This window comes from Ostrinia nubilalis, chromosome 12, assembly GCF_963855985.1.
Source record: "Ostrinia nubilalis chromosome 12, ilOstNubi1.1, whole genome shotgun sequence".
In the NCBI taxonomy this organism is placed as follows: domain Eukaryota; kingdom Metazoa; phylum Arthropoda; class Insecta; order Lepidoptera; family Crambidae; genus Ostrinia; species Ostrinia nubilalis.
This window is the reverse complement of record NC_087099.1, coordinates 5,024,340-5,051,531: the sequence shown is the minus strand read 5'-3', so window position 1 is coordinate 5,051,531 and position 27,192 is coordinate 5,024,340. Positions and strand designations below refer to the sequence as shown.

Genomic DNA, 27,192 nt, shown 5'->3' with positions numbered 1-27,192 from the left:
TGAAAATAAGAATGGATGTGAACACACGGGTAATAAATAAAACTACAAAAAATTGGCGACTATCAAAAAAATAAGAAGAATTAGCTTTTCATTCATAAAAGACGTCTGAAAAATGTGAATTAGGCTTACCTAATTAAACTTATTAAGCATCCTAAAATGATATAATCTAAAACCCAACGAATTGACTAGTTAGCGGTTGGATTTTAACTCATTCAACTTGGCCAATTAGAAAAAAAGCATTCAAAACTAAAGCCTCATAAACTAACCAATTCGTTTGTTATGGCGCAAAGTTTTTTCTTTGTTAATTAACTTCATAATGAATAACGACTTTAATTCGCACTGGAAAGGATTTCTTTATCATAAAACTCCCATTTCTGACGTAGCTCATGAATACCCCATAAATTGGAATACCAAGCGGTTAGATAGCTTCAAAATAAAATTCGTTATGCCCGTAAAATATTGAAGATTCAGCGTTTTTTTACGTCGGAACTTAAATAATTTGTCAGAATTCGCCTTCCGCAAACTCGTAAACTTGAATAGCTTGTTCAGATCCATTGGGCATATTTCTCTTATAGGTTTGGTTTGGTCTGATATAAATTATTTATCTATCTGGCCGACCTTTTAAGCGTTTTTTTTCATTGCCTATGAACCGGACGTTAATGACTGAAGATTACGAGGATTATGACGTCGACCTTATGGCCCTTGAAGCGGCGGGGCAGTCCGCAAAAAGGAACCGTATGTTTTTACACTAAAGGATATTTTCACCTGAGCCGCCGGTGGTTCCGTGACCGCATTGCCAAAGCGTGCTCATATGTTGCCCATTCTCTAACGGTACGTGAGTGAAATAAACTTTAATACAACTTTTACTTAAGAAATCCTCCGGTTCTCGGGTGGTTTACAAAACGGATAGATTGGTAAAAGATTTGTACCCTCTAGGTTTTTCTGTGAAACTAGAATTTTGGCTAGCATTTTTATTTTATTTTGCACTAGCTGGACCAATTTACATCGTCGTTCTGCCATTACCAATATTTAAACGAAAAGGAGGTTTAGTTTACCAATTTTAAATGATATACCTATAAGTAAAGTTATCCAATTTTTTTTCATAAAAACTTTTCTCGGTCACAATTGTAATTTTGTTATGAATTTAATTTATTATAATCATTACTTTATTATGCTTAATTGTTTAATTTTAGACCTTACGTAAAACACTTTTTTTTGCTTTGGATTGGTGCATTTCTGAAAGCCACGAAACTTCTTACGGCGGTAGGCAGCAGTGCTTTCAAGTTCCAAACTGAAAGTTTTAACGATGCATCCGACGTGAACTTACAAGTTTTCTACTTTCGCCTGATCCCGCAATATTTTCGGCAAGTAAATTTATTGCTTTAGTTTAATAGTACTTACTTGCTAGATAAAGGTGACTTTAGCATTTTATTGGTAACATGAATCCATGGTCCACCCACCAGGTGGACTGACGACCTGATAAAGGCTGGATGCAGGCCGCTACCAACCGTGCGATGTGGAAGTCATTGGGGGAGGCATATGTTCAGCAGTGGACGTCCTATGGCTGAATTAATGATGATGAAGATGAATCCAACTTTTTACCCGACTACGGCAAAGCAAAAGGAGGGTTATGATTTTGACAGGCTATGTATGTATGTGTATGTTCATCTGTTCCCTCGTAACTTCTAAACTACTTATCAGAATTCGACAAATGACATATCATTAGAAGCGTCTTAATTGTCCGCAGGTTATACATATATAGGCGTAGTCACACATTACATACGAGTATACCTACCTACCTACCGTAGCACTTTGACAACGTGTGACAGCGGTTTTCCAAACATGAAAATTACTATACAACTACATTAGCAACTTTGTTCAGTTCAGTATTCTGAAAATCTTGTTTTATACTTTTTCAGCGTCGTTTTTTGTCGTAGTTGGGTTTTAGTTTTACATTTATAGTGAACTAGCGACCGCCCGCGACTACGTACTCGTGGACCCCGTCTTACCCCCTTAGGGGTTGAATTTTGCAAAATCCCGTCTTAGCAAAATTGGTGACTCCTAGTAGCATTTGTAGTTTCTTTGATTTCGTTTCGTGTCATGTCACTAACTTAAACTAACTTACACTTTTTTTTTGTTTATTCACCGTTCGTGGTGTGATGAAAAAAAATTGTGATTCTTTTTATCACGCAAAATAGAATTCGCAAAACAATTGAAAGGGGAAAATCAAAAGGAAGTGAGCAAGAAATGTCGAAGTATCATTACCATAGGTCAACAGTTCTCACCTCGTTACAGATTCAGTGGAGCGAGAGGATTGTTACGAGTATACTTTGCTGCTCGGACTGGTCGAGGCGACGTGTTCGGAGAATTTTAAACTAAGGATAGAAACTTTTAAAATGTTTAGTTAGGTACATTTTGTTTGCTTAACAAAATATCATTAATTAATTTTGAGTACATACGAACGAACGAACATACAGTATTCTCATCAACTGGATAGCTATTACGAACAGCTGTTCAATGTTCATTCTTGTCAAATATTATTTAATCAAGTACATAAATCAGAAAAAAAAAACATAAGTCTGTCGCCATAACAACAATGTTAACCGTATTGTTAGCCAGTTCCTCTGTGGTTGAGGATTCCGGGTGTAGCTCGCTTGAAAAAAATGGTAATTAGAAACTAATTGGGATTTAAAGGATATAATTAATTTAAGAGACATAATATAGCTTTGGAACTATTGGCCAGTTGAGCCAAATGTCTAAATTACAGAACATGTAAAAAAAATATTAAAAAAAATACATGCCCTTCAAAGTAGAGTCAAAGTTTCAGGACTTTTCAGTTCAGTTAACCACTAAAGTATCCAAATATTGCAATATATCTGAGCATCACATCTACAAATCTGCTTACGTGTTGTCGATTCAAAAACGGAACAGACCTGGCAGAACAGTCGCCAATCCTCACGGCAAAGGGAATGACAAATGTATTCGTGCGACGTCTACGTATCATTAGCATAGGTCAACTTCTCTCGTTGCCGACTCAGGACTGGATTGTCACACTCCGGAACTCAGTTCAAAGGTTAGTTTTGAAACTACAGATTTGACAGCAAATTCCAATTTGGGATTTATTGTTAACTAGCTGTACCCCGCGGTGTTACCTGCGGTAAAATGTAGCCTGTGTGTTAATCCAGGGTGTCAGCTAACTCCATACCAAATTTTATTAAAATCACTCCAGCCGTTTAGACGTGAAGAAGTAACAAACTTACACTTACACACTCACACACTCCCAATAGTGTGATGTAGTTACGAAGTTTTACTATCATAACATGGGCTGCCGCTATCTTATGTCAAGACGAGGGTGAATAGGCAATTAGGTACAGGGCAGATTATGTACTATGACTATAGACTGCATCTCACTTTTAACATCAGGTTCGATTGCGGTCAAAATACCTGCCTTGTCCTGTAATTACAAATGTAGCAAGCAAGCATACAAAGAAAATATGCGACTAAAAGCCTACGATACTTTAGATGTAAATTACAGCATTTCAATAAAGGCTAGAACAAAGATGGCATGATAGGGCGACAATAATTAATTTTTAGACTAAGTGAATACTTTCAAAAAACTTTTTTTATGATATCCTGCTGATAAGCTTTTTAATCCACCAACCTCTTACCGTAACAAAGTAAGCTTTACTCCGTATCTTAAACAGACAGCAATGACGCGATGACGGTGATTTTTGGAGTAAGTACATAAATTATTTCTCTTTTTTAAGGGACGTCAGTGAAAAATGAAAATAAGCCGTGACAGGTCAAACCCCGCCCCGGAATGTTCAAACAGACATTTATCATCGTTATCGTGTTCCGGTGTGAATCGGATTTACGGTCACTTTGTCAAGTATCAACCTCAGTTCTTGTTATAAAATAAAAGAAGATACAGTAACACTGTTCCAAGCACTAAATGAGGACCACAATTAGTTCTATGGAGTCGGTTACGGACTGCTGACACCTCTTTCTCAAGCCGCTTGATTTTTGTGTGTGAAACTAAGGGTTAGGTAGAAAATACTCAAATAATTCCGTATCTTAGGATAATTTGCTAAATGGAAAACCTATTTTGCACCTCAAGAGATAGCACAAAACTAAACCGAAGAAAAAATAATAATATGCTATAGGATTGGAGTCTACTGTGTTATGATCTTTTATGATTTTGTGGTGAGACCTCAGTATTTTAAGATCTAATTAGAACTGATTTTTGGTGTGAAATCGGGGTTTTAAATTCATCCGACGTACCAAATTATCTTCTAAGGCTTGGTTGCACCATCTTACTTTAACTTTGACAAACGTCAAAAATCTGTCAAACTCCATACAAAAGCATTGGTTATCGTTATAATTACTGTCAAAGTAAGATGGTGCAACCCACCCTAACTTTCTGTATTTAAGATTGTTTTAAATTCGGTTAGTTAATACGAAGCGACGCTCCAAATTATTTGACTCTGGAAAATATAGGTACAGCATAGACACACTTTTGCTAATTGTGTTTTATTTAATTTCTTTTAGTACAACCACTTAGAAAAAATACTGTTTACGCGAATCTCCCTAACTGACCGAAACGTTTCAATTTATCTTTCCCCAATACCTAATCAATTTAGCATCAAATTCCTTTACGAGCTGAAGAGCTTTATGTTTGTCGTAAAATTCGTGACAGACCCAAGGAAACCCAAATTAAAAACAACTTTAACAAAACGACTCGGTTACAAACTGGATGTTTGTTAATCAGATTGTTTTAGATAAATCCTTGTATCCACCGTATTTTGAAATAGCATAACAGAAAGATGGATTGCGATTTTTATAATTTAAATACGAGTAGGTATTTAATACACGTAGTACAAAATTTTTAACGTTACTTTAGAGGCTTAAATAAATTATTAATATTGTTGGTTCGAGTAAATACGAGTATATAAAATATGTTTAAAACAGTCATGTCATTCAAAATTGTATAATACCTACTGATGATTTTATACACTCGTTTATTGTAATTTATTATGTAAAAAGTACGAGTAGATGCATGAAACACTTATGTTGTCTAGTATTTGATTAAGCTTCTTAAATAAATAATAAATAAATAAATAAATCTTTGGACAATTTCACACAGCGCCAGCTAGCCCCAAAGTAAGCAACTTAATGCTTGTGTTATGGGTGCTAGCTTAACGGATATACTACTTATATACTTTTTTTTAAATACATAAATATTATACATAGTAGTCACACCCAGACCCGTCACAGAAATTAAAATTCATCATTTCAATTTCTGCCCGGCCGGGAATCGAACCCGGGACCTCTCGGCATAGTAGTCCGTTCTGAACCACTACACCAAACGGCCGACAAATCTTCTTCAATCAATTGATCAGTTTTCGATAATGAATTTTTTTTTAACCATAGTAATTCAGAGTTCAGTGGGCTAATTCAAATGCATTTGTCGAGAGTAGAAATCGTCTGTCAAATAATTTTCTAGTAATCAATTTTGAACTGATTGTCAAGGTAATACAGTTGAAAATTGAATATCAAAGCCAGACTACGCCTAATGTCAGATCAGCCGATGGTAGATGCCAAATTTCCAATATCGCGTACGAAGACGGAGAACTTTGTCAATATAGTGGTACATAAGGGTCATAATTAGTGGATGCCGACGATTTTCGCGCTGTCATCTCAACGACTGCCCACCCTTGTCGTTAGAGCAGTCGACTGGATAGAAAGCATGGAATTAACATGGTGATTGATAAACTAGGTGCAAATAAGCATAGGTATTTTATAACCACAGAATGCTTTTTGCTTAAATTTGAAAATAAAGGATATTGTTCTGCGTCCATACATCGTTCGCCCCAAGACCCCCAAGCAATGAAATAATGATTTTTATATGTGAAATTACTTAACGATTGTCACCTTATACTCCACTAGCTTTTCGCTCGCGGCTTCGCGCGCGTGGCCTACATTAGGTACCTACATATTTTACGGAACCCTATTATTTTCCAAAATAAAATTTAGCCTGTTACTCGTGGATAATGTAGCTTTCGAATGGTGAAAGAATTTAATAAAAACGGTCCAATAGTTTTTGAGTCTATTCATTACAACCAAACAAACAAAGTTTTCCTCTTTATAATATTAGTGTAGATACTTAAAGCACGGATAAGCGGGAGATTCGTTACAATAGGAAAAATGCTTCAGATTTTGAGGTTATTAGCATAACAGAAGTACATTTCCATTTTCTATCTTCTATAGGTACTTATAATAAATCTGTAGAGAGGTCAACTCTGTACATGAAATATATTTTCAAAATAACTATCAGGGGGTGATACTGATGCCAAAAATGCAATCAGTAAAATTTTTGTCTGTCTGTCTGTCTGTATGTTCCTTATAGAAACAAAAACTACTCGACGGATTTTAACGAAACTTGGTACAATTATTCTTCATACTCCTGGGCAGGTTATAGTATACTTAGGAATTCCCACGGGAACAGGAATTAGCGGGAAAATCCTTTTGTATGAAAAATCTAAACCGCTTAAGTTAGACGCTTTAAATTTCGCACGTAGGTACTTTAGTAAACTAATTCCCACGGGAACTGGAATTCGTGGGAAAATCCCTTTGTATGAAAAATCTAAACCGCTTTAGTTAGACGCCTTAAATTTGACATGTAGGTATCTTAATAAACTTAAAGCTTAGTTACAACAGGATATTGCAAAATTCCCACGTGAACGGGAAAAAACATTTGAACGAAAAAATCTAAACCGCGTAAGATAGATGAAGGGGGTAAAACGGGATCCACGCGTACGAAGTCGCGGGCGGCCGCTAGTTGCTAATAAAACTATTTATTGTCAAGAATTATATGTATAATAATGCGAATTCCCGTTCCCGTGGGAATTAGTTTACTAAAGTACCTACGTGCGAAATTTAAAGCGTCTAACTTAAGCGGTTTAGATTTTTCATACAAAAGGATTTTCCCGCTAATTCCTGTTCCCGTGAGAATTCCTAAGTATACTATAACCTGCCCAGGAGTATGAAGAATAATTGTACCAAGTTTCGTTAAAATCCGTCGAGTAGTTTTTGTTTCTATAAGGAACATACAGACGGACAGACAGACAGACAAAAATTTTACTGATTGCATTTTTGGCATCAGTATCACCCCCTGATAGTTATTTTGAAAATTATATTTCATGTACAGAATTGACCTCTCTACAGATTTATTATAAGTAGGTATAGATATGTAGGAGAGACGTCTTAATTACACTTTAAATCGTAGATCGATAAAGAACCCCTTTGTCAAACCGTATGAATAGCAGCAAATAGAACTTTGCGTATTGGAAAAATAGGAATGCCTACGGAAAAGCCAAACATTTTTTAAAAAGAAGTTAATATATTTTACTTACATTTAAATCCAAAAATATCTTTATTCCGACCCAAGGGTAAGTAGGCAGTTATGTAGGTATAAATGAAAATACGTATGTAGGTACTTATTATTTATTAATGGTCATGTTCTACATTTTCTATTAAATATGGGCCCAATACATCAATGATGTCGCCATCACAACAAAGTACCATAAATGGTTTAACGAGATTCCGATATTTGTATAGGGAATAAGTTTTTTTTTTTGGTATGCATAATTGCTACTTTTTTGCACATAAATGTATGTATGTACCATCCATGATGACAATAGCCTTTCTTTGTGGTAAATCGTTTCCTGGCTTCCCGAAAAGAGACTGGAACATAAAGGTTTCTTTGGGCTACTTCCTCTCTACTAATAATTATGTTGTAACCCTAAATGTGCTGGTACAAAATGTTCCTCCATCATACTGCGTGCTTTCATTACATATTTTGTAAGAGTACTCCTTGAAATGCCAAGTAATGTAGCTATTCTGTCATCTGAGTCACCGGTCCTCAGCTTCATTAAATAAGCACCAACTGTAGTAATTCGTGCTCTCTGATAGTATCTATGGCAAAGAAGATCTGAAGGACGAATCTGAAAATAAAATAAAACATCAGATTCACAGTTCAACAATAAGAAGAGCAATATTTATATAGGATTAACGACTTTTGTGTGTAACGGAATAGTAAGATGAGTGATGAAAGATAATTTATGATTTGAACGCTGAATGATGAGGAATGATTGGTCTATGGAGGAAACGAAAGGGATGAATGAGGAACGAGGATTGAGAGTGAGAATAGTGGTAGTTTAAAAGAGTAGTCTGTTGTTATGCAGGAAGTATAAATAAAACTTTACTGAGTTTATTTGGCTCAGGGAATTTTTAACTGGCTTTATAATAGTAAAAATTATGTTTAATATTATGTAAGTAATAATATTGCAATATTTTAATAATACAGTGTGAGTCACGTTAAAGTGTACATATGAAAATAGATGAAACTAGACCTATTTTTATCGACAAAAAAGAGGTCAAAAAATTTTTGAGATTTTTTTTTAATTTTTTATATATTTTTTTTTCTTCCAATTACTTATTGTAAAGAAAACTTAATAACTTTTAAACTAAGCGGTATATCCTGATAAAATAAAAACAGTAATAATGCTAAATAACAGGCGATACTAAAAAACCGGCCAAGTGCGAGTCGGGCTCGCACACCGAGGGTTCCGCCGTACAAACGTAGCGGTTTACAATTTATGACGTATTAAATCAAATTACTTACTTGATTCCGTTGCGAGTAGTGGCGAATTTCAAAATATGCGGTATGATTATTTTTTATTTATTTATTTTTCCTATATTTGCATTATAGGTAGGTACCTACCTCAGCGTTTTGAATTTTTGCGTTGATTTAGAATTTCTCACAGTTTAGAGGCAATTAGATTTAAGAAGTGTTTGATATGAATTTCAACTTTAATATCTCTACGCGTTCATGTGAAAAAGGGTAGGTAGTAAGTTTATAATTATTAAAAAAATATTTTATGTCATGTAAGCAAAAATAATATTTTAAATTTTATATAACTTCAAATTTATCATTTTCGCAATTTCTCCTTTATCTGTACTATATAACGTTGCTTCGTGCCGAATTTCAAGATTCTGAGTTCACAGGAAGTACCTTGTAGGTTTTGATTCCCTAGCGTGTGACGGAAATTCGTCTAAGGTGTCGGAACTGCTGTATCTTTTGATCGCGTTAACTTAGAAGTTTGATTTTTTTACTTCTTAAAGGGACAATAGATCTAGGTATTTAGTATAAATTTCAATTTGATACCTTTATTCGTTCGTGAGAAATAAGGTAGTAAGTTTCATTTTATTAAAATATTTTTATTATATTATATACTAAAAAAATGTAATTTTCGCAATTTTTCCTATATTTGCATTATATGACAATGCTTTATGCCAAATTTCAAGATTCTGAGTTTACGGGAAGTATCCTGTAGGTTTTGATTCCTTTGCGAGTGTCGAAAATTTGTTGAAAATATCGACATAATCGGCTGTATCTTTTGATTGGTTTGGCTTAGAAGTTTGATATTTTCACAGCTTAAAGGGACAATAGACCTGAGTATTTCATGTGAATTTCAGCTTCAAAGTCAAAGTCAAAGTCAAAATTTCTTTATTTGTTTAGACTAATAAATAGTTCTTACAAATCGTCATTTTGCTGCAACAAAAAATTTGTTAAAAGCTTCTGCTACATCTTTATCTGCAGATATCAAATTATCGTGAACTTTGAGAGAAAAGTCATTATCTCTTGGTTTTAGTTTACCAGTCTCTCGGTTGATAACATTCCAAGTTTCTTTTATTTTATTACTGGCGTTTCCTATCTTGTCCCGAATATAAAAAGACTTAGCCATGAAGCAAACTTTCTTAAAAATTTTTGAATACTTTTTCACATGCTCAAGAAAAGATATACTATTATTATACTTTTTCATGCCATAAAGCTCATATAACGTATTTCGACTTTTGTATATTCCCTTAGTAGCCCAGTCACTAAACTTAGATTTGGTATTTGGTTTTAATGGCTTTACAGTAAAAACTTTGTCATGTTCGGTTTTAATACATTCGAAAAGGTTATTGTAAAGAGCATCTGGGTCTCCCTGCACGTACGGCACTAAATGCAATTTATTTCCAAGATTATTCTTAAAACGTTCTAGACGACTAATGGTTACAGGTCTACATACGGCATTTTTGTTACTTGTATTATTAGAATTATTAAAAATAAATTCTACTTTAATACCACAGTGATCTGACGTAAGATTGTGTATGACAGCTTTTTTGTCAGGGACACAGCTAGAGAAAATATTATCTAGACAAGTAGCTGTGGTTTCCGTAATTCTAGTTGGCTCCTTAAATTGACTAAACAAATTAAATGACTTAAAAAGGGAAAGTAGTCTTACAGAATATGATGATGAGCTATCTAGTAAATTGACGTTAAAATCTCCACAAACTAAGACCTTTTTGTTGCTGTTACAAGTTTTATTAAGAGCATCCTCAATAGCCGCTTCAAAAATACCAAAGTCCCCAGAAGGGGGTCTATACACACATACAATTATGTAACTCTCAAGCTCGACACAGGAAATTTCGATAACACGCTCAACTGATAGCCCTACTACATCTTTGCGTTCTTTACATTTAATATTATTATTGACAAATATTAAGGAGCCTCCGTGAATGGCAGACTTCCTGTAAAACGCGCTACATAACTGATAATTATCTATGTAAAGAGAGCTTTCATATTTCTTAAGCCAGTGTTCAGTAATACACATTACATTAATGTCAAAACTTTTTAAGAAAAGCTCTAATTCTAAAACTTTGCTGGTCAAGCCTTGAATATTTTGATGAACAATCTTGAATGTTCCAGACTTGGCCTTTGTCGAGTGGCTTGATACGTTCACGCGTTCTTGAGATAAAGGGTCTTGACAGACGGACGGACGGACAACAAAGTGATCCTATAAGGGTTCCGTTTTTTCCTTTTGAGGTACGGAACCCTAAAAATACATAAAATACACAAAAAAGGCCAAAATAAAATAAAAAATGATACTTTTTGAAAAAATTCTGCTTTTAAATTCGTGTTTTTTTGGTTATTTGATAAATTTCTCCAAAAAATGTCCCTATAACCGGTGGTTTTTACTACTTTGTATTATTTTCTATCGTATTACCTTCGTAAAACCAAAAATCGCATGTCTCTATCCCTATCACAACATTTGCAATGATCGTTTGAACTAAGCCTCTCCGGGCGCGCTATTCAACGCTTCGTTAACAACGAAACTGAAAATGGCTCTAGATTTGTAATTTAGATAAAGACAAGTTAAATTTCAAATAAAAACAAAAGATTTCAAAGTAAAATAAGCATTTTAGTTAAAATTAAAATTTTCTCTACCTGCAGCGGAGAATAATGTTGTGGCAGGCCTTTGTTCAAACGCTCATAGCAAATGTTGTGATAGGGATAGAGACATGCGATTTTTGGTTTTACAAAGATAATACGATAGAGAATAATACAAAGTAATAAAAACCACCTGTTATAGGGGCATTTTTTGGAGAAATTTATCAAATAACCAAAAAAACACGAATTTAAAAGCAGATTTTTTTCAAAAAGTATTTTTTTTAATTATTTGTTGGCCTTTTTTGTGTATTTTTTTAGTATCGCCTGTTATTTAGCATTATTACTGTTTTTATTTTATCAGGTTAAACCGCTTAGTTTAAAAGTTATTACGTTTTCTTTACAATAAGTAATTGGAAGAAAAAAAATTCTATAAAAAATTTAAAAAAAATCTCAAAAATTTTTTGACCTCTTTTTTGTCGATAAAAATAGGTCTAGTTTCATCTATTTTCATATGTACACTTTAACGTGACTCACATCACAGTCTATTTGTATTATACAGGGTGGAAACGATAAGTGATCTATAACACTTTTAATATTGTGTGGCTGGCATACATTTAGTATGGAGGCTGAAAACATTGAATTTTCGGATAGATCCAGTTAATTCTGTAACTATTTACTGATACCGTTAGAAAGAGCTCGTGAAGCACTTTCAGGATGAGTAACCATTTTTTCGATATCTTGTGTAGTTTAGAAATAATCGAGTGAGATCACTTATCGTTTCCACCCTGTATAACCTGTATGGATGAGAGTAGTGGCAGATTGAAAGCAATGGAAGGAGTTGAAGGATGGGAAGGCTGATTCGGAAAAAACCTTTTTTATTATTATAATAAACCGGCATAATTATTTTTATGTATTATAAAACTGGCAGGGCTCTTACCTCTCTGGGTTGAATCCAATTTCGAACAATGTTTAATATATCTTGATTATTCTCTGTATCCAAACAATGACTTCAAGTTCGCAATAATGAACAACCACATCCAACACAAACTTGTTGGTGACCTACCGGGGCACCGGTTGGCATATCTGTAGAGTCTTGTGATGTAGGTGTGGTATCTCTTTGCAATAATGAGTGACAAGCCCCACAGATGTAGTCATTTGCAGTAACCTGTTTAAAAATAATAATAATTAGAAATAAGTTTAAAAAAATTATCAGTTTTTAATGTCCCGCACTTAAATTATTTTATTTTAGTATTAATTTACAGAAACCAATAACTTTACAAGAATTAGACTGATTGTATAGCCAATAATAATAATAATATAATAATATAAGCCTTTATTACTGGATTACAAGGTATTTTTACAACATTAACATTTCATTTTACAATTTAGTTGCACTCATCTCCAGTTTGTCCTTGGACATAGGCCTCCTCCAATGATCTCCATGCTTCTCTGTTTCTAGCCATTTGTGGCCATAATGGCCCTGCTAATTCGCGGATATCGTCCTCCCATCTTTTCGCTTGTCTGCCTCTGCTTCTTTTTCCTTCACGGGGATACCATTCCGTTACGGCTCTTGTCCATTTCTCTTTCTTTTCCCTCATTAGGTGTCCCGTCCACTTCCATTTCAACTTTCTAATTGTTGCAACAACACTTCTGAATTTGGTTTTTGATTTTATTGTGTTTAGGTTTATCTTGTGTTTAAGTTTCACTCCCAATACACTTCTCTCCATACTATTTTGGCATACTTTTAACTTTTTAAGTTGTTGCTTAGTTAGTGACCAGGTTTGGCAAGCATATGTGAGGCAGGGAAGTATACAGGCATCAAATAGTATAACATTTTATTAAATAAGGACTTTAGCGTGCATTACCTCTAATGGAGTTAGTCGTTCCACAATTATGTTCCTGATGTTAATATGATGTTGAGTGTTAGTTCTCAGGGACATGAGCTGATGTGAACGTGTTCTAGGCTCTAGTGTTCTACTGCAAAGCACACATTTTCTGCTAAGATTTGAAGTAGATGCATTTGTGTTGTATCTTGGGCTTGGGTCCAACATGTTGTGCATATAAGATCATGAGCTGTAACCTGTAAAAATAAATAGATTCATTGCATGCCATGCCACACATACTCCTGTGCGTTGAATAAATTGAGCCGCAAACCATAAAAAAAATGATAATTCAATATTATGTGCTGTTAGTAGAATTTTGGGTCAGAGGGTAGGGTTAAACAGCTTTAGTAAATAAGCATTGTTGTTATAATAATTAATTATGACGTGTTACAAACTTAGTTACAAAAAATAATAATCTAGTAGTCTTAGTTCCAAAAAACAAAACAAAACAAGCTTTCATTGAGAGCAGGGAGATAGTGTCAAAGTAAATAATTCCTTAGATTTACACCAAAACCAGCTGGATTGTCAACATAATTGTTGTTTCGCTCATGCCTCCATTGCGCTGTACCATCGACTAGTTTCTTACAATCGAATCGGGCCTGGCTGTCCACACTCCAGGGTTGAACCACAGATAATAGCGGAACATTCATTTCAAGACAACCCGCCATGAGAATGGCAATTCAAAGTTTGGCAAGGCTAGTACTTATTCATAAGATTGCAGAGCAAAATGTAGGTACTTACCGATCGAGGTGCTGCCCATTGTTGTGTATAATTAAGTTGCTCATTTTCTAACACCATAGAACCACCAGCCGAGCCTTGGCCGAGCCACACAAAAACAGTAAATCCCAGGCTGAGTATGTCGTTATTGCAATCAATCAGAGTCCGTTTGAATAGCCAAGTTTGTAGTTAATAAAGTTCCGAAAATAAAAGCTAAAACACAAACGAATCACAAAGAAGGATCAAGCAAGACAGCAACACAGCAAGAGTGAGTGAGAGAGAAAAGGTGATGCGAGTGAATGACAATTTGACTAACAAATAGGGATGTCCATTTAGAATAGACATAATCGATTAAATTGATCGTTTTTGAAAAATTTTATTTTTAAACATTGTGTTGCTATAAATATTTATTTTATTTATTTAATAGGACAACCAACAAGACATACACTGGAAGACAATCAATATTTACAACGTATTTAACTTAATCTAAGTGCTGCCTTAATTATAGGTTGCCACGGCATGCAATAGTGGACTTATACATAAACAGTGTCTACACTTAAAGAAAAGAGTAAATATGTAAATGTAGGTAAATAAATGTGATTAAATATACATAAAATGCAATAATCCACTGAAGCGCTGCGGGCGCGGCGGATCTGCGCCCGTCTAAAGGTCTAATGATTAGACTCTAGTCTAATCGATCATACCATTATTTACTTAAATCGAATTAAAAAAGCGCATCTCTGTCTCTGCTCTGTCAATATGTCGGTGACTTTGATTTCGTTTAAATACTTTTAAAATATTTTTTCGAACTGCAACTTGTCCGATAGGTTTGGACACTTGCAAGTAAATAAATAAAATATACATAAAATTATGGTACATACTAAGTCTTTGAAAATCTTAGAGCGATTTTTATCAATGTCCTTTGTCTGCTCGATTGCATTGATGGTAAGGAGCAATGGTATTATCTATAATATCATTGGTAAGGAGGGACTGTTCTAAATACATATTATGATAGTTGAGATGGTTGAGAATATTTCCGGGTCGATCGCTTCCACCTTCGGCCTAGATAGTACCTACCTACCTACTTATACGCCAAACTATCTTATGATTGTTATGCATTGTTAAGTAGGGTTATAATACCTAATTATGATTGTTATGCATTGTAAGTAGGGTTATAAATAATTATAATTTACATAAGCAGCAGGTCGGTTATTTTTATTTAGGCAAATGTAATATTTTAAAAGACAATACGTACGATCAGATATTAAGATCAAAGATAAAGATTTCTGCTGTGAAAAAAAATATAAAACAGCTAACTTCTATATCAAGTTCCAACGTCGCTATACGTACCTACCTACTTAATGCTACTGGATTATACGTTCATAGCTCAGAAGTTTAGTCCTTTTTCAGCAGTGTTTAGTAAGAATATTATTACAAATGGGCTTTTAGGGATTTTGTTCACATGGAATAAACGACAAAGTTCTTAGTTACTTATCCAATAGGTAGTAGTAACATATATATATGTAGAAAACAGGAACTTAGATGCCAACGAAAGAAAATAGGCTATCAAATGTTGTTTTGGGGACTTACCTTTATAAAAATATCACATTTAAAAATTCATACCATTTGTTGTTATTTAAAAAACAATGTCAATTTTGACGATTAACTGAAAGTCTATTATCTATGAATATAGTAGCGATATATGGTATCCAGCGGCAATGGCAGTGCAAAATTTTGACAATGACTGTAGTTATCATACTTCGAGTTTGTCCATGGAGACGGCAAAAGTCCTTTAGTTGGCCATAAAGTAAACTTAACGGAAAATGTTACTTAATTGATACCGAGGCGCAACCTGGAAGCATTGCTAAGTGTGCTCCTCGTTACTGGTTCATCGTTCGTCATCGTCATTGTTCGTAAAAACCGGGTCGCGGCAGGCAAATAATAAAATTAGTCTTATGTCTTCTCCCTTATTAACTTCGATGGATAAATAGCTAAACCTCCTTGCGCGTAACTGACGTTTGTTGGAAAACCGATTTTTTCAGGCCATCGGATTTTAATTTCAAAAGTCATTGACCAATCCCAGTTCATATAATAACTATTATGACGTTTTCTATTGGCCAAAAGATTTAACTCTCTAAAAATCCGCGTGCAACCATATCCTGCTTAAATATTGTGCACTTTATTCAGCACAGATTAAACAAGCTAAATGACAAATAGAATAGATTGAAATGACAGATTGCACTTGAATTACCATACAGGTCTACCTACCTGTACACAAATCAATAAACTCTTTAACATTATTTCAATAGAGACGTTTTATCAACACTTAATAGTCCTGTAACTTGGCCATAGCTTTGAAAGTACTTCACAAACCGAGCATAGCACTGGATTTACTAATGAAGTACTATCATACAACTCCAAGGCACGTCCGAAAATAATTGTACTTGAACAACAGGTGTCTTAATCCTTCGTTAGGACGAACCCTCAACTTATTGTTTAACAAGAAGACCTAATTTTCTTTTCATTACAGCCCTCTTCCCTTCGTGGGATTAACTGATTATAATTTTCTGCAGTGTGAGATAATGTTGTGGAAAAATGGGTATCGACTAATCGATAGCATTGGTCTCTACTTGTTTTATGACAAATGATAATAAATAATTAATTCATCATTATCATGATTATTATGTACCAGTCTTTTGGGATTTAAATGAGACGCGTGTGTGCACTACAAGATTTATTTCCGAACTGGTTGACATACAAAGTTTGCTTGCTACCCACTTATATTATTTATAAGTAAACTACCCAATACCTCCACCCTTATTTACTAACTATTCTAGAGATTATATTTAATTAAAGTACAGTAACCTTTTTCGTTATCAGATATGTCTTACATGTTTTCCAGTGTCGTGACTGGACTCCGTGTGTACTTGAATGGTATACATAAAGATAAGTCGGTCTATATTTATTAATAAGTAATACATTTAGGTACATTTACAGTAAACATATCTAAGAGGAGCCAGTCACAAAACAATTTCTTAATAACTAAACTACTTAGTTCTTAACTAAAATACATACAATAAGGATTATTCAAAGCCATATCGTGTTGGAGGGTGTCGCTCTCTGAGAGGATACCTCCTTGGAGCGAGCTGAGGGGCAGGCGGGCGCGGAGCCGGCGCGGCCGAGCCCGGGCCGGCCGCGGAGCACTCCGCCGGTCCAGCCCCCGGCAACCACAACCAACCGGGGTTTCTCTGTTCCTTACTTTGTGTTACTTTATCGTCCTGTGCAGATCCACCAAACCCCTTACATATTTTTAGTTGATCAATATGTCTATGTATACATTGTCCGTCCTTTAAACTGATACGATAATCGGTATCGCCTAACTTTTCTATGACCTTACCCTTTTTCCATTGTACATCGTCATTATAGTTTTTAAACCATACTTCCTCACCTACCTTAACTTCCCTACTCACTCCTCCCGCACTATTTTCTTGTTTTTCTTGTAATTTTCCAATTCTTTTCTCGCGATCCGGTTTGAGACAGTCTAGTCTAGTACGTAAATTTCGACCTAACAACAGTTTAGCCGGACTGTCTCCCGTAGTATTGTGAGAGGTGTTCCTATATATTAATAAAAACCTATACAAAGCTGTGTCTACGTCCATGCGAGTCATAATTGCTTTTTTAATTACTCTTTTACATACTTTTACTGCGTTCTCTGCGGCTCCATTTGAAGAAGGATGATACGGAGCTGTAAATATATGATCTATTCCATTATTATTACAAAATTGTGAAAATTCGGAACTCGAAAACGGTGGCCCATTGTCACTGACTATTTGTTTTGGTAAACCAAACCTAGCAAAAGTGTCTCTCAGTCTTTCTATTACTTTACTGGCCGTGGTCTGATTCATCTTAAAACATTCTATCCATTTAGATGTTGCATCTATAATTACCAAGAATTTCATACCTGCTATAGGCCCTAAAAAATCTATGTGAATCCTAGACCAAGGGCGTGTGGGCCAGGGCCACGAGCGGGGCGCGTGCGCCGGCGGCGCGCCGCTCAGCGCCGCGCACACGCCGCACGCGCCGCACTGGCGCTCGATGGCCTCGTCCAGTCCGGGCCACCACACGTAGCTCCTGGCCAGGCTTTTCATTTTAACTATACCTGTATGTGTGTCATGCAGTTCTCTCAATACTTTGTCTCTGCAGACATTAGGGATTACTAAACGATGTCCCCACATAATGCAACCCATTTCTAGGTATAGTTCCGACTTCCTATTAAAATATGGTTTAAGTTCTTTAATATCAACATCGGCAGGCCAACCATCTTGTATGTAACTTATAATTCTACCTAATAATGGGTCTTTTTGCGTTTCTTTTTTTATAGTTTCGTTACTCAATAATAATGCCTCGGTAGCAAAGTGTAGATAAGTTTGTTCTATATCCCTGTCCCCTGAACTATCACGGCTTTCCTTGTGTGCGGCTATTAAACGTGAAAGTGCGTCCGCCGTATTCTCCTCTGATTTAATGTACTCTATGGAAAAGTCATAAGCTGATAAAATAATGGCCCACCGTTGTAATCTACTCGCTGTCATGTTAGGTATGCCTAAATTCGGACCGAATATGCTCACGAGCGGTTTATGGTCGGTCCGAAGTGTAAATTTCCTACCATAAAGATATTGGTGAAATTTCTTCACCGCGAATACTATGGCCAAGGCTTCCTTGTGGATTTGGCTATAATTGAGCTCCGCTGGGGTGAGCGCGCGCGAGGCGTAGGCCACGACGCGCTCGCGGCCGTCGGCGGCGCGCTGCGCCAGCACGGCGCCCAGCCCGCGCGGGCCGGCGTCGCACGTCAGCACCGCGGCGCGCGACGCGTCGTAGTGTGCCAGCACGCCCGCGCTTTTCAACAGGCCCTTCACCTTTTCAAAAACTCTTTGCTCGGTACTACCCCATGACCATCTGTTATTTTTCTTTAACAAGTCAAACAGAGGAGCCAGATAAACGCTTAAATTTTTAATGAATTTACCGTAAAAATTGACCATTCCTAGAAAAGATTTCAATTCCGACACGGTTGTAGGTGTTGTCATCTGGATTATTGGTTCCAGTTTACTTGGATCTACTCGCACACCGTCCCTATCTATTACGTAACCTAAATATTTTACTTGGTGAGAAAAAAATTCACACTTCTGTTTCTTTATCTTTAACCCATTTTCCTTTAATATTTTAAAGACTTTTTCTATGCTTTTTTCGTGGTCTATTCTAGTAGTATTTGAAATCAGGATATCATCTAAGAACACAGTTACGTTTGGTAGCTCTCTAAACAGATTAGTCATTATTCTTTGGAATATACCTGGGCTAGACGCTAGTCCGTACACTAATCTTTTATATTTGAACAAACCTTTATGCGTATTAATGACCGTTAGACCTGTACAATCATTTTCTTTACTGTCATCTAACAAAACTTGATTGTACGCTTGCGCTTGTGATAAGTCAATTTTTGTAAAATATTGACTGCCATTTAAAAGAGTAAATAAGTCTTCTATTTTCGGAACTGGATATTTATCTACCAACAAAACCCTGTTTAAAGTAGTTTTAAAATCTGCACAGAGACGTAAAGAACCATCCGGCTTGTGTACGATTACCAGAGGAGTGGCCCAGTCGGAGTGCTCCACGGGCTCGATGACGCCGCTGGCCAGCATGGCGTCGAGCTCGGCGTCGACGCGCTCGCGCAGCGCGTACGGCAGCGGCCGCGCGCGGCAGAACACCGGCTCCGCCCCCGCCCGCAGCCGCAGGCTCGCTCGCCCTCCCGTGAAACACCCGAGTCCGGGTTCAAACACTTCTTTAAATCTGTAATTGAGATTTTTAACAAATTCATTTTTGTTCCAACCGTCCATTAAAGGTGTACTAATTGTATTTATACAAATTTTAGGTACAGACATCTCCAGCTCGGCTAACCACTGTCGGCCTAATAAACTAGTTGTACCTTTATTTATTACATATAAATCTAGCTTTTTTGTAACGCCCTGACATTGTACATCAACACTTATGAAACCTAACGGTTTTATGTTACTTCCATCGTAGAATGTTAAAACTAATTGGCATGACTGTAAAGGTACATTTATAAATTTTTGTTTATACACTTTATCATTAATACATGAAATTGCCGATCCCGTATCTATTTCCATATTAATTAAAATTCCATTAATTTTTACAAGAACGCTCACCGGTCTATACTTTGCTAAGGACATCTGGAACATGGGTTCTTCATAGTCACCACTCTCCTGGTCCGCTTCATCGTCCTGGACATATTCGGTCGACATGCCCGTGACGTCACCCTGCCGGTTCCCGGTGTCCCGCGAGTCCGACCGACCCGCCGCCGCCGTCGATGACTTGTTCTCCGTGGCTTGTCCCATGTAGAATTGTCTTCCGCCGCCCCGTGCTGCACCGCGGCCCCGGTAGGTGCTCCGAGCGCCCGCTCGGCCGCCGCCTCTCGATGACGTAAACGAGCCGTTAAAGGTCGTTTTACGGTCACCGTCGTTTACCTCCGCCAACGAGCACATTCGCCGCAAATGTCCTACATTTTTGCACCGACTGCACACATAGTCCCGAAATTTACAGTTTTCCACCTTATGTCGAAAATCTCCACAGGCCACACAACACCCCGTTGTTCTTCTCACCGGCGGTTTTTTTATAAAATTAACGCCGGTAGTTTCAACTGCCAAAGCGTCCCGTTCCGCCGCCTCTAACGATAACGCGATCGCCGTTGCCGTTGAGAAAGTCAATTTTTTTTCCACAAACAGCCGTTGTCTAATACCGTCACTGCACAGCCCGCACACAAACTGGTCCCGCATATTACTGTCGAGTTCGGTCCCAAAGTCACAAAAACGCGATAATTTCTTTAACTGTTCCACAAATTGAGCAATAGATTGGCCTTCACATTGTCTATATTGGCGAAACTTAAACCTCTCCGCTAACATTGACGGGGTAGGTTGTAAATGCGTAGACATTAGTTCCACCACTTCCTTATAAGTTTTTTCCGCTGGTTTTTTAGGTGAGCACAAATTAACCATGAGTTCGTATGCGGCTTCACCCACGATTGAGATTAATGTTGGTAACTGTAACTTATCGTCCACATTGTTCACCAGAAAGTACATTTGTAACCGATCACAATATAACTGCCAATTTCCACTTTCCACATTAAACTCGCCCAATTTTCCGACCGACATTTTTAAAATAATATTATTAATGTAATGCACTTAAAACCCAGTCCTGTCGCCACTATTATGTACCAGTCTTTTGGGATTTAAATGAGACGCGTGTGTGCACTACAAGATTTATTTCCGAACTGGTTGACATACAAAGTTTGCTTGCTACCCACTTATATTATTTATAAGTAAACTACCCAATAATGATAATGGATTACCAGTCTATAGGTACGAATTTTCTGCCATAAATATTTTTTTCCCTTCTAAATAAAATAAACCTATTATGTGGCAAAACTGCGTCATTACATTTATCATTATAAACAACAATGATACTAATATATTTTGCAATGATAATTACGTTCTACTCAATAATTAAACTCAGAATACATCGTTATTAGATATTCAGAATATGGTAAATTCACCTGCCAATTAATGTAGCAAGTATTTATTTATGGATGCATTGCATGTAGAGATGGGTAGTGGGTAAAAACCCATTTCACCCGATTGGGTTAAAACTGGGTGATTTGGGTAAAAACCCGGTTTTTACCCATTATCACCCATTCTGGTGGGTGAAAACAAAAATAGCGTTTTTTTTTTTTTAAGTGAGAAGTGGTATTTGTTGCTAAGGGGGCGTTCTAGTGTTACGTAATGCAATCTGGGGGGATTTCAAGTTTTTAAGCAGAAGTACTTTGTAGTTGGTGTTGTTATTTGTAACTTTATACCGTAATGTCATCAAAGAGAGAGTTTGGCATCTTTGGCATCCCCCCCCCTCCATGTCCTTGCCATGATCACAAATTATTGTGTTCCTACTAAATTTCTTCTAAATCGGTTCAACGATTCTTGAAATAACACCATTTTATAAAATAATTGGTCACATCATCATAAAGTGATCAATTTTACGATTTGGCCACGATATAAATGCATATTAGTGTTAAATTTGACTTATTACTTATTAATCAATAAACCTAAATGAGAAAAATTCGATAAAAATAAAGAAAAGATACCAATTGAAATAATTATAAAATTATTTGTTTTCACCCGGTGTAAACACCCACGGGTGGAATGAAACGGGTTTTTATTGGGTTTTTACCCTCATGTGGGTTTTTACCCGGGTGGAAACCCATCTCTAATTGCATGCATTTATTTAGGAATGGGTCATTATTATAATTTTGACTGACGCAGACGTAGAATTTATTTAGTAATAAATAATTAAATTATTATCGATAGTGAGTTTCTCACAAACCTAAATTTAAAAATCGTCAAAACTCTTCAATTTAAAATACATTACGTGGAGCCCAAAACTGGAGTTAATTTCGTCGGAAATTATGCAAAAGAAAACTTATCTGACATTTGAAAAAAGTCACCCCAATTTATAAAGCGTAGCATTTGAGCGCGAGCAAGTGAGCCATTAAGGTTGTGAGAAATTGTGAAATAAAACTGGTCCTTTTTTCATTGTGAACATTTTCATTATGCCTTCTTGAATTAAAAAGAAAGCCGCAATTAAAATTATTATGAATAACGCTGTGTTTGTCTCATTTACACTTAGCGTAACAACGATAATAATTTGAGTTTATAGGGGAATTTTAATTAGCTCTGCGATCCTTCAAATTCAAGTCAACAAAAAGTAAGTACATAATCTTTAGCTAATCAGACATAAATACCTTTTACGTCTTTTTGGGAGAAAGAAAGAAACCTTTTTAACAATTTACTTTTTCTTAGCGATACAAGCATACTCTTGTAAGATACCGCGAATCTAAAATTGTAAAGACATCTTTCAGAATACATACACTTTACTTATTTCTCTTACGAAGGATAATGTGTGTGAGTGGATTCCACTTATGATGTGTATTCGATTGTAATGTAATTAATCTTAAGCAAGAGGAAAATCATTCATGAAAGCATTACCAAACAAGGCAAAACAACAACAAAAATTTAGTCCATCGACTTGCGATCAGGGTATGAAAATGAGGCGTAACTAAGACTCGTTGCAAGTCAAAGCCATTCATTTGCAAGTTGTTAAGGATTGTATCTGGGAATATGATAATCTGTGTGCCCAGAAACAAAAGCAATCCAATCTTTGGCATCGAATAATTGATGCTGCGTTTAATCACCATTGTAGATTTGTCTTCGTTGCTCTTTCTTTTGTTAAAGTTTATCAGTCAAATGGGAGGGAGATCTCTTATTGTCCGTTCTGTTTTCAATTGGCTTTTATTGCGAAAATATGGATTACACCAGTGAATAGAGAGGTGTATTTAATTATTATATTTTCGACCGATCCAAGGCTACTAGCTGCGGCGTTTCTATAAAATCCATTACTGGACTTCCAGAGTGTATTAAAAAGAACATTAATAATCTAGTAGTGATATTTAATAAATGATATTATGCCAAATATTATTTTATAATTTAATCTATCTTATTACGTACGCTATAGAAAGTATTTGTCTTCTCATTGACAAAGATTTTTCCATTTTTACCACAATGATCGGGACCCAACCGTGTTAATCGTATCGTACCTACACCTACATAGCTTTCACCTTTTCTTTCAGCTGTTTCTCATTACCGAAACCCGTAATCATTTCGTAGAAAATACCACGTAGTGACTTTCGTGATATTTTTAATGAGGTTTTCTTTTAATTATTTCTTCCATTAACGTTGCTTTCATAATCACTTGTATATTATTTACACATATATTTTTGTTTCGGTAGCAGACTCAGGTATAGTTTAAAACTTTGACAGGGCAAACAAAACGATCGGACGCGTTATCATCATTGCCTCAATTTGTAAAAATTACGGACCTACATCACGGAAAATACGAATTTGACGGCCATAAGTATCTCGCTCGCAAATGGCGGATTTCTTTTCGTTGCCGATTGTCTTATTACGGCAATTTCCTTAAGTGGGAGCCATCTTTGAGCAGTTTTCTTTCTTCCGCTTTCAACAGAAATGGTATCTGCTCCGAATGATAGGAATTTGACAATTCAATGTTGTTATTGTTCGCTGGTTATTCGGGAAAGCGCTGAGTGTTATATCACTTTGTGAACGGAGCTATTAGTGAATCATTCAACCTTTTGTTCTTGTTGTTAGCAGAAATTCTGAAGTAATTTTATATTATAGGAATTTTAAGTAATACTTATGATGGAATTCATGAAGAAATGGTTTATTTCTTTAGAAACTTAGTCTACATTGAAGATCCGTTATTAATTAGTTTGGCCAAAATGCTAGTCTAACAAGGACGTTGAACTTTGAAATGATTTTAGCAAGCTGAGTCGTTTCTGCTTAACTACGAATACCTCCATTTGTCTCTTATAGTCGTATTTGATATACAATTAGTATACCCAATAAAAAGACCGGGGTGTGTGCCACTGGGCCAGCGTTACAAGCGTGTGGGCCAGGGCCGAAGCAGCCGGCGTACGCCATCAAATACGGCAGCTGGCTCTCTTCGTAAACGCCAGAGAACATATCATGGTGCGGTCCCCGAGCAAACACACCCACGTCATCACCACCGTGCCTTTCATAGGGAATTGGAACATCTGCATGCGATCGCCATCCTTTTTTCCTGAAGTTTTCCTCTTCTGTCAAATTACGGCGGACGCCTTTCACTTGCATCCGCGCGCCCGGACCATTCGCGTATGAGAGCGTCATATAGGGCATTCCGTGCCAGTCCTGACTACCAGAAACCCCGAGGATATCACCACCGCGAAATGCATAGCCACTAAAAGACATCACGTGCGCGTGGTCGGCTGTAACCACGATCAAAGTGTCCTCTTCGGGCAGCAACTCGGTGGCGACCTTTACCGCATCGTGCATGCGTATGGTCTCATCCAGCGCATACTCCACTAGGTTGCCATGGTGGCCAATGTCAATACGCCCGCTCTCCACAAACAGAAAGAAACCCTTCTTATTGCGTCTTAAAGACTTTATTGCTATTTCTGTCATCTCCGCGAGGGTGGGCTCGGTTATATTGTCGGCTTCCAAGTGGAACTGCATATGACTGCTCTCGAATAGACCCAACAGATAGTCCGGCAAGGACGTTGACAGGTTCATTAACTGTTCCCTATTCCAAACGTAAGCATAGCTGGCGTTTTGTGACGCTTTGTTTTCCTCCCATTCTTGAATTAGATCGCGATTGTCGTGGCGTAAGCCGGGCGAACCTTCCTCATCGGTTACATTGACAGGTAAGAATTCTCTTCTTCCGCCTCCCAATATTACCTATAGAAATTAACAACGTATTGATTCTGTAACACGGTAAATGATATGACAAATAATTAAAGCCGGTCTATTTTTGGGTAGATTTTACCGATCGATAAAGTGCATTTACTTACCTTGAACTGATTCCCAGGGCTCATATTGATCAGCTGGTGCGCTATGTCAGGGCAGCGCTCGGGGTCGCCGCCATCTTCAACGACACTCGCATCGTTCTCCCACATTCGGTTGGCCACGTTGGCGTACGCGCCAGCTGGAGACGCGTGTGTAACGCGAGCCGTTGTCACTATTCCTGTAGCAGAAACACACATAATGAACAAAACTAGACCACCATTCGTAGGTAGAATAACGAATACATTGATATACATTGGTTGAGACATGTACCATTCACGCCACAGTGACAGACACAGGGCTTCGGCTTGAACTATTTTTTGGGACACCCTATATGGACTGTTTATTCCTACTAACAGTCTTGTCCACACTTGGTAACTTGATGATTACCTAGAGGACTATCGACTTCCCGTGTTAGCTTCGGAAGAGGCATTGTGGATTAATAGGACTCGCTTCTGGCGGAGAGAGTCCCATATCCCCTGGCTATCCTTTGATCAGCATTGGTACATATAAGAAAGAGACAAACATACCTGCATCTCGCCCATCCTTCAGCGCCCAAGCCGCAATAGACTCGATATGGGTATCAGGGTTGGCAGACGCTTCGCAGTCTCGTCGCATCACGTCGCCGTTCAAGCAGATATTACCCAGGTTAGTCTTCGCGCCGCAAAGGTACGCTGTCGCTGTGCAAGCCGAATCTGGGATCTGGCCGTCCAGACAATACGTCTGAAATAAATGTTTAAGGTGTTTCACAAATGTTGATGAAATCATTCCGCAAATAATAACTTGACAAAGCAATTATAGTTCTAAGAATCATAGATATGCACCAATCTAAAAAAAACTGGACTAGTTTTGATATGTTTTCGTACATACTCGTAAATTGATTTCAGAAAAGGATTTATGACGTAAATATGGAATCAGTCGAGGTCTTATGTTGAGAATATAATTATGTCATCCACTAAGGAGAGTAAAAGCTAGTATCTACTCGTATTAAATACCAGATAAGCACCTTAGTAAAGCCAGTAGTGGGGAATGTTTCGAAAGAAAGCTGCGCCTCTTCACCGGTCTGGCCGTTACGTTGACCGAGTAGAATGCGTGCGGCCGCTATCGTGGGGACTGACATACCGTCACCGAGAAACATGACGATGTTGCGCGCTACATTGCGGTTATTGCGGTGCCGTAATCGTTTCTCAATACCAGCCGCTGCGTCGTCAGCCCAGTGCTGGGGATTGTGCTCGACAGCGGACGACCGTATGCTCAGTTGTGGGTGCTCGTACTCGTACGCACCGTCTGATTCGCCGCGGTCGTGAACCGTTGCATACGCTAACGCCATCATCGCCAACAATACACAAGGCATTTTTGTACCGCAGTCACTTCTCGCTAATATCATAATAATGTTATTTAATCACTTAGTAAATCGATGGTTAGGAAAATTATGATGTAATGAAACTGTTTTCTTATCTGATAGCCATTATTATTTATCATCCCTAGTCAAATATACTATTTATAATAAGATATGGGATAATCACAATATTTCAAATATCGATGCAATAATAAATAACTCTTACATTAGCAATAATTACATTGACGTTAATTTTTAATCAGGTAGCCCGCGTATTCAACCAAAATCACGTAGGTTGAGTGGTTTCCCATTAAATTCTCAAAATTACACTAATAATGTTCAGGAGGTGTTTGTCCAAATAATTGGTAGACTTTCATAATTTTCACAGTAAAATTATTTTTTCATAAAATATCTGCTAATATTAAGGTTTGAACCAATTTCTTTAAACCAATCCGACCAAATGTT

At 36.9% G+C, this 27,192-nt stretch overlaps 2 protein-coding genes and 1 long non-coding RNA gene across 3 annotated transcripts; all 3 read right to left on the bottom strand.

Moving 5' to 3' along the window:
• Positions 1–7,489: 7,489 nt before the first annotated feature.
• Positions 7,490–14,163, bottom strand: LOC135076484 (uncharacterized). Its single transcript, XR_010258270.1, has 4 exons — positions 13,900–14,163; positions 13,141–13,355; positions 12,213–12,440; positions 7,490–8,003 (listed from the first exon to the last, which is right to left on the bottom strand). It is a non-coding gene; the product is annotated as an uncharacterized LOC135076484 (long non-coding RNA).
• Positions 14,164–16,958: 2,795 nt separating this feature from the next.
• Positions 16,959–19,202, bottom strand: LOC135076662 (uncharacterized protein K02A2.6-like). The gene has a single exon (XM_063971082.1). The coding sequence runs from the start codon at positions 19,200–19,202 to the stop codon at positions 16,959–16,961; it is 2,244 nt and encodes a 747-aa protein (XP_063827152.1).
• Positions 19,203–24,215: 5,013 nt separating this feature from the next.
• LOC135076483 (membrane-bound alkaline phosphatase-like) lies at positions 24,216–26,938 on the bottom strand. The gene is made up of 4 exons (XM_063970944.1): positions 26,395–26,938; positions 25,919–26,111; positions 25,397–25,569; positions 24,216–25,283 (listed from the first exon to the last, which is right to left on the bottom strand). Exons 1-4 carry the CDS (start codon positions 26,773–26,775, stop codon positions 24,378–24,380), a joined length of 1,653 nt encoding a protein of 550 aa, XP_063827014.1. The 5' UTR covers positions 26,776–26,938; the 3' UTR covers positions 24,216–24,377.
• Positions 26,939–27,192: the final 254 nt, after the last annotated feature.